At 48.2% G+C, this 13,714-nt stretch overlaps 1 protein-coding gene across 1 annotated transcript in view; it reads left to right on the forward strand.

Moving 5' to 3' along the window:
* Positions 1 to 8,834, forward strand: part of LOC121847663 (kinesin-associated protein 3-like) — a 64,914-nt gene extending 56,080 nt beyond the window's left edge. Inside the window, exons 14-15 of the mRNA XM_042329613.1 lie at positions 8,412 to 8,574; positions 8,710 to 8,834. Of these exons, the coding sequence (XP_042185547.1) occupies positions 8,412 to 8,574; positions 8,710 to 8,834 (288 nt within the window). The remainder of the gene's footprint in view (positions 1 to 8,411; positions 8,575 to 8,709) is intronic.
* The last annotated feature ends 4,880 nt before the right edge of the window (positions 8,835 to 13,714 follow it).

A 13,714-nucleotide genomic window follows, 5' to 3' on the forward strand; every position in this document is an offset into this window, starting at 1 on the left:
CTCTCTGAGGGGTATCCTCCTGTAACCCCAGTATCTCTGAGGGGTATCCTCCTGTTTAACCCAGTCTCTCTGAGGGGTATCCTCCTGTGTACCCCAGTCTCTCTGAGGGGTATCTCCTGTGTACCCCAGTCTCTCTGAGGGGTATCCTATGAAGCAAGCTACAGCTACTCAGGATTTTATGAAGCTGGCCAGCTTCAGTTAGCTTCACATTCCAGGTCTCAGTCGTACTCCACCGGTGGAATTGATTAAATATTGCATTTGTTTTATGGTGTAGTTTATGGTGTAGTTTATGGTGCTTTTCAAACTGCAGATAGACTATAGCTTCCATCAATGTAGTTGTCTGCATCACTTCCAATCCCCCATATATTGTTTGCTTTTGTTGGTATATATACACAACTGTTCAAAAGTTTGGGGTCACTTAGAAATGTCCTTGTTTTCGAAAGAAAAACACTTTTTTTGTCCGTTAAAATAACATCAAATTGATCAGAAATACCGTTTAACATTGTTAATGTTGTATATGACTATTGTAGCTGGAAATGGTTGATTTTTAATGGAATATCTACATAGGTGTACAGAGGCCCATTATCAGCAACCATCACTCCTGTGTTCCACTGGCACGTTGTGTTAGCTAATCCAAGTTGATAATTTTAAAAGGCTAACTGATCATTAGAAAACCCTTTTGCAATTATATTAGCACAGCTGAAAACTGTTGTCCTGATTAAAGAAGCAATAAAACTGGCCTTCTTTAGACTAGTTGAGTATCTTGAGCATCAGGATTTGTGGGTTTGATAACAGACTCAAAATGGGCAGAAACAACTACCTTTCTTCTGAAACTCGTCAGTCTATTCTTGTTCTGAGAAATTTCCAAGAAACTGAAGATTTCGTACAGCGCTGTGTACTACTCCCTTCACTGAACAGCGCAAACTGGCTCTAACCAGAATAGAAAGAGGAGTGGGAGGTCCCGGTGCACAACTGAGCAAGAGGACAAGTACATTAGAGTGTCTAGTTTGAGAAACAGACGCCTCACAAGTCCTCAACTGGCAGCTTCATTAAATAGTACCCGTAAAACACCAGTCTCAATGTCAACAGTGAAGAGGCGACTCCAGGATGCTGGCCTTCTAGGCAGAGTTGTAAAGAAAAAGCCATATCTCAGACTGGCCAATAAAAATAAAACATTAAGATGGGCAAAAGAACACATACACTGGACAGAGGAACTCTGAATCAATTAATCAATCAAATGTATTTATGAAGCCTTTTTTACATCAGCCGACATCTCAAAGTGCTGTACAGAAACCCAGCCTAAAACCACAAACAGCAAGCAATGCAGGTGTAGAAGCACGGTGGCTAGGAAAAACTCCCTAGAAGGCCAAAACCTAGGAAGAAACCTCGAGAGGAACCAGGCTATGAGGGGTGGCCAGTCCTCTTCTGGCTGTGCCGGGTGGAGAGGAACCAGGCAATGTGGGGTGGCCAGTCCTCTTCTGGCTGTGCCGGGTGGAGATTATAAACCTAGAGAGGAACCAGGATATGAGGGGTGGGCCAGTCCTCTTCTGGCTGTGCCGGGTGGAAGGAACCAGGCTATGAGGGGTGGGCCAGTCCTCTTCTGGCTGTGCCGGGTGGAGAGGAACCAGGCTATGAGGGGTGGCCAGTCCTCTTCTGGCTGTGCCGGGTGGAGAGGAACCAGGCTATGAGGGGTGGCCAGTCCTCTTCTGGCTGTGCCGGGTGGAGAGGAACCAGGCTATGAGGGGTGGCCAGTCCTCTTCTGGCTGTGCCGGGTGGAGAGGAACCAGGCTATGAAGGGTGGCCAGTCCTCTTCTGGCTGTGCCGGGTGGAGAGGAACCAGGCTATGAGGAGTGGCCAGTCCTCTTCTGGCTGTGCCGGGTGGAGAGTAACCAGGCTATGAGGGGTGGCCAGGCCTCTTCTGGCCGTAACGGGTGGAGATTATAATACAACATGGCCAAGATGTTCAAATGTTCATAGATGATCAGCATGGTCGAATAATAATAATCACAGTGGTATTAAAAGTCAGTTGGCTTTTCATAGACGGTCATTCAGAGTTAGAGACAGCAGGTGCGGTAGAGAGAGAGAGAGAGAGAGAGAGTCGAAAACAGCATGTCCGGGACAGGTAGCACATCCAGTGAACAAATCAGGGTACCATAGCCGCAGGCAGAACAGTTGAAACTGGAGCAGCAGCACGGCCAGGTGGGCTGGGGACAGCAAGGAGTCATCAGGCCAGGTAGTCCTTAGGCATGGTCCTAGGGCTCAGGTCCTCAGAAAAAAAGAATTAGAGAGAGAATACTTAAATTCACACAGGACACCGGATAAGACAGGAGAAATACTCCAGATATAACAAACTGACCCTTGCCCCCCGAGACACAAACTACCGAGGCAAAAATACTGGAGGCTGAGACAGGAGGTGTCAGGAGACACTGTGGCCCCATCTGATGATACCCCTGGAGAGGGCCAAACAGGCAGGATATAACTCCACCCACTTTGCCAAAGCACAGCCCCCACACCACTAGAGGGATATCTGCAAACCACCAACTTACTACCCTGAGACAAGGCTGAGGATAGCCCACAAAGAACTCCCCCACGGCACGAACCCGAGGGGAGAGCCTACCTGGACAGGAAGATCACGTCAGTGACTCAACCCACTCAAGTGACGCACCCCTCCTAGGGACGGCATGGAAGAGCAACAGTAAGCCAGTGACTCAGCCCCTGTAATAGGGTTAGAGGCAGAGAATCCCGGTGGAGAGAGGGGAACCAGCCAGGCAGAGACAGCAAGGGCGGTTCGTTGCTCCAGAGCCTTTCTGTTCACCTTCACACTCCTGAGTACACTTAATCATTGGACCTACTGAAGAGATGAGTCTTCAATAAAGACTTAAAGGTCGAGACCGAGTCTGCATCTCACATGGATAGGCAGACCATTCCATTAAAAATTGGAGCTCTATAGGAGAAAGTCCTGCCTCCAGCTGTTTGCTTAGAAATTCTAGGGACAGTAAGGAGGCATGCTTCTTGTCACCGTAGTGTACGTGTAGGTATGTACGGCAGGACCAAATCGGAAAGATAGGTAGGAGCAAGTTCATGCAATGCTTTGTAGGTTAGCAGTAAAACCTTAAAATCAGCCCTAGCCTTAACAGGAAGCCAGTGTAGAGAGGCTAGCACTGGAGTAATATGATCACATGTTTAGGTTCTAGTCAAGATTTCAGCAGCCGTGTAATCTGGGTAGTCGGGAAGGTAGAGCATTGCAGTAGTCTAATCTAGATGTGACAAAAGTATGGGAAAACAATTATGCATCAGTTTTAGCCCAAAAAGTTTCTGATATTTGCAATGTTACGGAGATGGAAAAAATTAAGTTTTAAAACAGGATATCTCTTTGAACATTTGAACATTTGCCGCCATCCACTTCCTTATGTCTGAAACACAGGCTTCCAGGGAGGGCAATTTTGGGGCTTCACCATGTTTCATTGAAATGTACAGCTGTGTGTCATCTGCATAGCGGTGAAAGTTAACACTATGTTTCCGAATGACATCCCCAAGAGGTAAAATATATAGTGAAAACAATAGTGGTCCTAAAATGGAACCTTGAGGAACACCGAAACTTACAGTTGATTTGTCAGAGGACCCCCACAGAGACAAACAATCTTTCCGATTCAGGTCTATGTATAAAAGTTGATGGTCCCACACTGATTTGAGAGTCAAACTATCACTTAAATAACAGCCAACCCTCGTCAGTGTTGACACGACAGTTACAGGGATAGTTAAAAACAGCCTGATTGCTGTAGTAACATCAGGGAAACTGGGCAGAAGGGGGCTTCAAATACAGCAGTTCTGTATCACCTTTAATTGAGCCTGTCATTCTCCTTAATTTCCAGCCTCAACACGTTACAGAAAGAGATGAAACTCTGGGATAGGTCGTCTGGCAGATGCAGATTATCATCTTTAGAGGTTCTTGAGAGCTTGAACAAGAAAAGCAATTTGCGATTTCATTCTTAGGCTACTGGTGAACCAGATGTTTGAGTCAACAGGCCCTTTTCTGTGGTATATCTTGGCATGCATCATTCAAGACTAAGTTTACATTTTGTGCAGCGCAATAGACATAATGCCTCAGGAAACACTGTCTGGTTTGGCAATACTCAGTATAGAAAACAGTCGGGCCAGCAGCCTGGACCTACAGGCCATGGTGAAAACATTTGCACACACAAAAGGAGGACTTCAGGAATCTAGGGGAGTCTCAATTTGGAGTTGAGGTATAATTTACTATTCCTTGAATACTGCAGCCCATTTGTGTAGGCTATTAGCAAGACAAAACCTGCTGACTTCAACAATAAATAGTGAATTCATCCTCAAGCTGACTACTTATCTCCTCATTGTTATGTGTTATTTTATTAAAGGTTTATACAGAACCAAAACTACAACAAAATGGACACAATCCCAGTTGAAGCTCACTGTAGTTACCTCAAATACCTCGTACCCCTGCACATTGATCTGGTACTTCCTGTATATAGCTCCACATTGATCTGGTACTTCCTGTATATAGCTCCACATTGATCTGGTACTCCCTGAATATAGATCCACATTGATCTGGTACTTCCTGTATATAGCTCCACATTGATCTGGTACTCCCTGTATATAGCTCCACATTGATTTGGTATGGGTACTTACTGTATACAGCTCCACATTGATCTGGTACTGGTACTTCCTGTATATAGCTCCACATTGATCTGGTACTGGTACTTTCTGTATATAGCTCCACATTGATCCGGTACTCCCTACGAACTGATCTTGTGCTAACGTTGCTTCCAGAGGCAGTTTGTAACTCGGTAGTGAGTGAGTGAGCCGAGGACAGACAATTTTAACACGCTTCGGCAGCCCTGTGAGCTTGTGTGGCCTACCACTTCGCTGCGGCGCCATTGTTGCTCCTAGACCACTTCACAATAGCTTACAGTTAAGTAAGGCCATTCTACTGCCAATGTTTGTCTATGGAGATTGCATGGCTGTGTGCTTTGATTCCTCTTGTGTTACAATGTTTCTTTGGTACAGTTGAAGTCTGAAGTTCACATACACCTCAGCCAAATATATTTAAACTCAGTTTTTCACAATTCCTGACATTTAATCCTAGTACAAATTCCCTGTCTTGGGTCAGTTAGGATCACCACTTTATTTTAAGAATGTGAAATGTCAAAATAATAGTAGAGAATGATTTCTTTCAGCTTTTATTTCTTTCATCACATTCCCCGTGGGTCAGAAGTTTACATACACTCAGTATTTGGTTGCATTGCCTTTTAAATGGTTTAACTTGGGTCAAATGTTTCGGGTAGCCTTCCACAAGCTTCCCACAATAAGTTGGGTGAATTTTGGCCCATTCCTCCTGACAGAGCTGGTGCAACTGAGTCAGGTTTGTAGGCCTCCTTGCTCGCACACGCTTTTTCACTTCTGCCCACAAATGTTCTATAGGATTGAGGTCAGGTCTTTGTGATGGCCACTCCAATACCTTGACTTTGTTGTCCTTAAGCCATTTTGCCACAACTTTGGAAGTATGCTTGGGGTCATTGACCATTTGGAAGACCCATTTGTGACCAAGCTTTGACTTCCTGACTGATGTCTTGAGATGTTGCTTCAATATATCCACATAATTTTCCTGCCTCATGACGCCATCTATTTTGTGAAGTGCACCAGTCCCTCCTGCAGCAAAGCACCCCCACAACATGATGCTGCCACCCCCGTGCTTCACGGTTGGGATGGTGTTCTTCGGCTTGCAAGCCTCCCCCTTTTTCCTCCAAACATAACGATGGTCATTATGGCCAAACAGGTTTATTTTTGTTTCATCAGACTAGAGGACATTTCTCCAAAAAGTACAATCTTTGTCCCCATGTGCAGTTGCAGACCGTAGTCTGGCTTTTTTATGGCGGTTTTTGAGCAGTGGCTTCTTCCTTGCTGAGCAGCCTTTCAGGTTATGTTGATGTAGGACTCGTTTTGCTGTGGATATAGATACTTTTGTACCTGTTTCCTCCAGCATCTTCACACGGTCTTTTGCTGTTGTTCTGGGATTGATTGGCACTTTTCGTACCAAAGTACGTTCATGTCTAGTAGACAGAATGAGTCTCCTACCTGAGTGGTATGACCGCTGCGTGGTCCCATTGTGTTTATACTTGCGAAATATTGTTTGTACAGATGAACATGGTACCTGGAAAGTGCTCCCAAGGATGAACCAGACCTGTGGAGGTCTACAATATTTTTTCTGAGGTCTTGACTGATTTCTTTTTATTTTCCAATGATGTCAAGCAAAGAGGCACTGAGTTTGAAATACATCCACAGGTACACCTGCAATTGACTCAAATGATGTCAATTAGCCTATCAGAAGCTTCTAAAGCCATGACATCATTTTCTGGAATTTTCCAAGCTGTTTAAAGGCACAGTCAACTTAGTGTATGTAAACCTCTGACCCACTGGAATTGTGATACAGTGATTTAAAAGTGAAATAATATGTCTGTAAACAATTGTTGGAAAAATGACTTGTGTCATACACAAAGTAGATGTCCTAACCGACTTGACAAAAACTATAGTTTGTTAGCCAAGAAATGTGTGGAGTGGTTGAAAATCGAGTTTTAATGACTCCAACCTAAGTGTATGTAAACTTCCGACTTCAACGGTATAATTACTTTTTAACTCTGCATCATTGGGAAGGGCTTGTAAGTACACCTGTTGTAAGTCAGCATTTCACAGTGAGGTCTACTACACCTGTTGTATTCAGCATTTCACTGTGAGGTCTACTACACCTGTTGTATTCAGCATTTCACTGTGAGGTCTACTACACCTGTTGTATTCAGCATTTCACTGTGAGGTCTACTACACCTGTTGTATTCAGCATTTCACTGTGAGGTCTACTACACCTGTTGTATTCAGCATTTCACTGTGAGGTCTACTACACCTGTTGTATTTAGCATTTCACTGTGAGGTCTACTACACCTGTTGTATTCAGCATTTCACAGTGAAGTCTACTACCCTGTTGTATTCAGCATTTCACTGTGAGGTCTACTACACCTGTTGTATTCAGCATTTCACTGTGAGGTCTACACACCTGTTGTATTCAGCATTTCACAGTGAAGTCTACTACACCTGTTGTATTCAGCATTTCACTGTGAGGTCTACTACACCCGTTGTATTCAGCATTTCACTGTAAGGTCTACTACACCTGTTGTATTCAGCATTTCACTGTGAGGTCTACTACACCTGTTGTATTTAGCATTTTCACTGTGAGGTCTACTACACCTGTTGTATTCAGCATTTCACTGTGAGGTCTACTACACCTGTTGTATTTAGCATTTCACTGTGAGGTCTACTACACCTGTTGTATTCAGCATTTCACAGTGAAGTCTACACACCTGTTGTATTCAGCATTTCACTGTGAGGTCTACTACACCTGTTGTATTCAGCATTTCACAGTGAGGTCTACACCTGTTGTATTCAGCATTTCACTGTGAGGTCTACTACACCTGTTGTATTCAGCATTTCACTGTAGGGTCTACCTACACCTGTTGTATTCAGCATTTCACTGTGAGGTCTACTACACCTGTTGTATTCATCATTTCACTGTGAGGTCTACTACACCCGTTGTATTCAGCATTTCACTGTGAGGTCTACTACACCCGTTGTATTCAGCATTTCACTGTGAGGTCTACTACACCTGTTGTATTCATCATTTCACTGTGAGGTCTCCACCCGTTGTATTCAGCGCATGTGACAATTAAAATGAAAGTAGATTTGAAGGGAGTTGTGTGAGAGTCAGTTGACCACAACACAACAGTTACATAATCATTTAGTGAACTCCATAACTCACCACACACACATTTCTCCCTCTCCCCCTCACTCTATTTTCCCTCCCTCCCTCTCTCTCTCTCCCCTTCCCTCTCCCTCCAACACCCCTCTCCCTCCCTCTCCCCCTCCCTCCCTCCATCCCCCTCTCCTCCCGCTCTATCCCCCTCCCCTCTCCATCCCTCTCCCTCCCCCTCCAACACCCCTCTCCCTCCCTCTCCCCCTCCCTCCATCCCCCTCTCCTCCCGCTCTATCCCCCTCCCCTCCCACCCCTCTCCCCCCTCCCTCCATCCCCCTCTCCTCCCACTCTATCCCCCTCCCCTCTCCATCCCTCCCCCTCCAACACCCCTCTCCCTCCCTCTCCCCCTCCCCTCTCCACCCCTATCCCCCCCCTCCCCTCTCCATCCCTCTCCCCCCCCTCCAACACCCCTCTCCATCCCTCTCCCTCCCCCTCCATCCCCCCCTCCTCCTCCCTCCCTCCCCCCTCCCTCCATCCCCCTCTCCTCCCGCTCTATCCCCCTCCCCTCTCCCTCCCTCTCCCCCTCTCTCCATCCCCCCTCTCCTCCCGCTCTATCCCCCTCCCCTCTCCATCCCTCTAGGAGTATGATGAGGAGTGGGGGAGGAAGACTCAGAGAGAGAAGTTCCGATGGCATAACTCTCAGTGGTTGGAGATGGTGGAGAGTAGGCAGATGGAGGAGGGAGAGCCCTTCATGTACGGAGAGGATGGAGAGATGGACAGACCTGACCTCTTCTACAGCACGGGTCAGTAAAGTGCATTTTCAGATCCAGTTTGTGCTGTTTGTTTGTCTCTGTCTCCACCAGCAGCTGTCAGGAATACATTTAGAGGAAGACCTCACAATCCCTCTGTTTGTTTTCCCTCTTTCTCACTGTGTCTAGACGGGATCACCCCTGCGTCAGGAGCGGTCAGTCCTGACTTCTTCAGTGATCCCTACGCACAGAATGGAGACGGACAACACGGGTACGATAGTGAGACAAACTTTAACACTCCCAAACACTATTGATTCTTCTCACACATACACACTCACCTTTTACAGGTCATCCATCTAGTACACTCTTCCAGTATACCTTATACTCTGTTAGTATCGAACACCCTGGAGGGTAGGGTCTAACATAGGGTCTAACATAGGTTCTAACGCCTTGGAGGGTAGGGTCTAACATAGGGTCTAACGCCTTGGAGGGTAGGGTCTAACATAGGGTCTAACGCCTTGGAGGGTAGGGTCTAACATAGGGTCTAACGCCTTGGAGGGTAGGGTCTAACGCCTTGGAGGGTAGGGTCTAACACCTTGGAGGGTAGGGTCTAACATAGGGTCTAACGCCTTGGAGGGTAGGGTCTAACGCCTTGGAGGGTAGGGTCTAACGCCTTGGAGGGTAGGGTCTAACGCCTTGGAGGGTAGGGTCTAACGCCTTGGAGGGTAGGGTCTAACGCCTTGGAGGGTAGGGTCTAACATAGGGTCTAACACCTTGGAGGGTAGGGTCTAACACCTTGGAGGGTAGGGTCTAACATAGGGTCTAACGCCTTGGAGGGTAGGGTCTAACACCTTGGAGGGTAGGGTCTAACACCTTGGAGGGTAGGGTCTAACACCTTGGAGGGTAGGGTCTAACATAGGGTGTAACACCTTGGAGGGTAGGGTCTAATATAGGGTCTAACACCTTGGAGGGTAGGGTCTAACATAGGGTCTAACACCTTGGAGGGTAGGGTCTAATGCCTTGGAGGGTAGGGTCTAATGCCTTGGAGGGTAGGGTCTAACACCTTGGAGGGTAGGGTCTAATATAGGTCTAACACCTTGGAGGGTAGGGTCTAACACCTTGGAGGGTAGGGTCTAACATAGGGTCTAACACCTTGGAGGGTAGGGTCTAACTCCTTGGAGGGTAGGGTCTAACACCTTGGAGGGTAGGGTCTAACACCTTGGAGGGTAGGGTCTAACATAGGGTCTAACACCTTGGAGGGTAGGGTCTAACACCTTGGAGGGTAGGGTCTAACATAGGGTCTAACACCTTGGAGGGTAGGGTCTAACACCTTGGAGGGTAGGGTCTAACATAGGGTCTAACACCTTGGAGGGTAGGGTCTAACACCTTGGAGGGTAGGGTCTAACATAGGGTCTAACTCCTTGGAGGGTAGGGTCTAACACCTTGGAGGGTAGGGTCTAACTCCTTGGAGGGTAGGGTCTAACACCTTGGAGGGTAGGGTCTAACACCTTGGAGGGTAGGGTCTAATATAGGGTCTAACACCTTGGAGGGTAGGGTCTAACACCTTGGAGGGTAGGGTCTAACATAGGGTCTAACACCTTGGAGGGTATGGTCTAACACCTTGGAGGGTCTAACATAGGGTCTAACACCTTGGAGGGTAGGGTCTAACACCTTGGAGGGTAGGGTCTTACACCTTGGAGGGTAGGGTCTAACACTTGGAGGGAAGGGTCTAACACCTTGGAGGGTAGTGTCTAACGCTTGGAGGGTAGGGTCTAACGCCTTGGAGGGTAGGGTCTAACACCTTGGAGGGTAGGGTCTAAACATAGGGTCTAACACCTTGGAGGGTAGGGTCTAACATAGGGTCTAACACCTTGGAGGGTAGTGTCTAACACCTTGGAGGGTAGGGTCTAACACCTTGGAGGGTAGGGTCTAAACATAGGGTCTAACGCCTTGGAGGGTAGGGTCTAACACCTTGGAGGGTAGTGTCTAACACCTTGGAGGGTAGGGTGTAACACCTTGGAGGGTAGGGTCTAACGCCTTGGAGGGTAGGGTCTAACGCCTTGGAGGGTAGGGTCTAACGCCTTGGTGGGTAGGGTCTAACATGGGGTCTAACACCTTGGAGGGTAGGGTCTAACATAGGGTCTAACACCTTGGAGGGTAGGGTCTTAACACCTTGGAGGGTAGGGTCTAACATAGGGTGTAACACCTTGGAGGGTAGGGTCTAACATAGGGTCTAACACCTTGGAGGGTAGGGTGTAACACCTTGGAGGGTAGGTTCTAACATAGGGCCTAACACCTTGGAGGGTAGGGTCTAACACCTTGGAGGGTAGAGTCTAACACTTCGGAGGTTATCCACCTTGGAGGGTATCTAACATCTTGGAGGGTAGGGTCTAACACCTTGGAGGGTCGGGTCTAACATCTTGGAGGGTAGGGTCTAACATAGGGTCTAACATCTTGGAGTGTTTGGTCTAACACCTTGGAGGGTAGGGTCTAACACCTTGGAGGGTAGGGTCTAACAGGTTCTAACGTGGAGGGTAGGGTCTAACGCCTTGAGGGTGAAACACCTTGGAGGGTAGGGTCTTTTAACACCTTGGAGGGTACAAAATGGGTCTAACGACCTTGGAGGGTATTGTCTAACGCCGTGGAGGTTAGGGTCTAACGCCTTGAGGGTAGGGTCTAACATAGGGTCTAACACCTTGGAGGGTAGGTTCTAACACCTTGGAGGGTAGGTTCTAACATGGGGTGTAACGCCTTGGAGGGTAGGGTCTAACATAGGGTCTAACACCGTGGAGGGTAGGGTCTAACACCTTGGAGGGTAGGTTCTAACATAGGGTCTAACACCTTGGAGGTTAGGGTCTAACACCGTGGAGGGTAGGGTCTAACATAGGTAATCCCTCTTGTTTATTATCTAGCTGTTGGTGTGGTAACGCGGCCTGTCGGTCTGTCGTGGTGGTAATTGGGGCAGATTGGAGCTGTGGTCAGAGTGCCTGTCGGCCTGTCGTGGTGGTAGTGGTGGTAGTGGAGGCAGAGTGGAGCTGTGAGGTGAAATGCAGTTTGTCTTTTTATCCCAGGACAAAATGTTTGTCTACAGACCAATATACAGTATGCTGCATACAGTAGAGTATATTGATATTTATCCAAGATTCTTTCTCCAATACTGTTTGTACCTGAAATGGTCCTGCCGTGTTACCCAGAGTTCTCTGTTTTTACATGGATTCACTTTATACCTCCCCCAGAACCTTTTGTGCTACTTATCAGTGAGGCTGGGAGGCTTGGTTGCCGTAGCGGTGGTGTGTTGAATGAGGCTGATGCTGGGAGGCTTGGTTTCCATAGCGGTGGTGTGTTGAATGAGGCTGAGGCTGGGAGGCTTGGTTTCCATAGCGGTGGTGCGTTGAATGAGGCTGGGGGCTTGGTTGCCGTGACGGTGGTGTGTTGATTGAGGCTGGGAGGCTTGGTTTCCGTAGCGGTGGTGTGTTGAATGAGGCTGGGAGGCTTGGTTGCCGTGACGGTGGTGTGTTGAATGAGGCTGGGAGGCTTGGTTGCCGTGACGGTGGTGTGTTGAATGAGGCTGGGGGGCTTGGTTGCCGTATCGGTGGTGTGTTGAATGAGGCTGGGAGGCTTGGTTTCCGTAGCGGTGGTGTGTTGAATGAGGCTGGGAGGCTTGGTTTCCGTAGCGGTGGTGTGTTGAATGAGGCTGGGAGGCTTGGTTTCCGTGCGGTGGTGTGTTGAATGAGGCTGGGAGGCTTGGTTGCCGTGACGGTGGTGTGTTGAATGAGGCTGGGAGGCTTGGTTGCTGTAGCGGTGGTGTGTTGAATGAGGCTGAGGCTGGGAGGCTTGGTTTCCATAGCGGTGGTGCGTTGAATGAGGCTGGGAGGCTTGGTTGCCGTGACGGTGGTGTGTTGAATGAGGCTGGGAGGCTTGGTTGCCGTAACGGTGGTGTGTTGAATGAGGCTGGGAGGCTTGGTTGCCGTAGCGGTGGTGTGTTGAATGAGGCTGGGAGGCTTGGTTGCCGTAGCGGTGGTGTGTTGAATGAGGCTGGGAGGCTTGGTTGCCGTGACGGTGGTGTGTTGAATGAGGCTGGGAGGCTTGGTTGCTGTAGTGGTGGTGTGTTGAATGAGGCTGGGCTGGGAGGCTTGGTTGCCGTAGCGGTGGTGTGTTGAATGAGGCTGGGCTGGGAGGCTTGGTTGCCGTGACGGTGGTGTGTTGAATGAGGCTGGGAGGCTTGGTTGCTGTAGTGGTGGTGTGTTGAATGAGGCTGAGGCTGGGAGGCTTGGTTGCCGTAGCGGTGGTGTGTTGAATGAGGCTGAGGCTGGGAGGCTTGGTTTCCGTAGCGGTGGTGTGTTGAATGAGGCTGGGAGGCTTGGAGGCTTGGTTTCCGTAGCGGTGGTGTGTTGAATGAGGCTGGGAGGCTTGGTTTCCATAGCGGTGGTGTGTTTGTAAGCCGTGGGAACACATCTAGATTGACCATAACATCACTGTGTCACATCTTCTTTCTTCTGTTATCCTCTTGGTTTACATACACACACACACACACACACACACACACACACACACACACACACACACACACACACACACACACACACACACAGGATTCAGGTGAAGGAGAGCCATCTTGTTTTTCCCTTCCCTTCCGATAACTTTGTAATATTTCTATGTGTTTGTCTCTCTCCAGTGGAGGAGCTGATGGGTTTGACCTGACCACGGGGACATCGAGCCGACCGGCCACCGGCTTCGGCTTCAGACCAGACGAGCAGTTCTACGACTACACTTCTTCCAGATAAACCTTCCCCTTCACATAGTCTGACCAATCACCATCCACTAAAAACACTGACCAATCCCCTTCACAAAGTCTGACCAATCACCATCCACTATGAACACTGACCAATCCCCCTTCACATAGTCGACCAATCACCATCCACTATGAACACTGACCAATCCCCATCCACATAGTCTGACCAATCACCATCGACTATGAACACTGACCAATCCCCATCCACATAGTCTGACCAATCCCCATTAACACCATCCACATAGTCTGACCAATCACCATCCACATAGTCTGACCAACCCTCATTCACTCACCATAGTCCGACCAACCCTCATCAACACTTAACACTGATCGACCCCCATCAACACTTAACACTGATCGACCCCCATCAACACTTAACACTGACCAACCCTCATCAACACT

Source organism: Oncorhynchus tshawytscha, linkage group LG10 (genome assembly GCF_018296145.1).
Source record: "Oncorhynchus tshawytscha isolate Ot180627B linkage group LG10, Otsh_v2.0, whole genome shotgun sequence".
Taxonomy (NCBI): domain Eukaryota; kingdom Metazoa; phylum Chordata; class Actinopteri; order Salmoniformes; family Salmonidae; genus Oncorhynchus; species Oncorhynchus tshawytscha.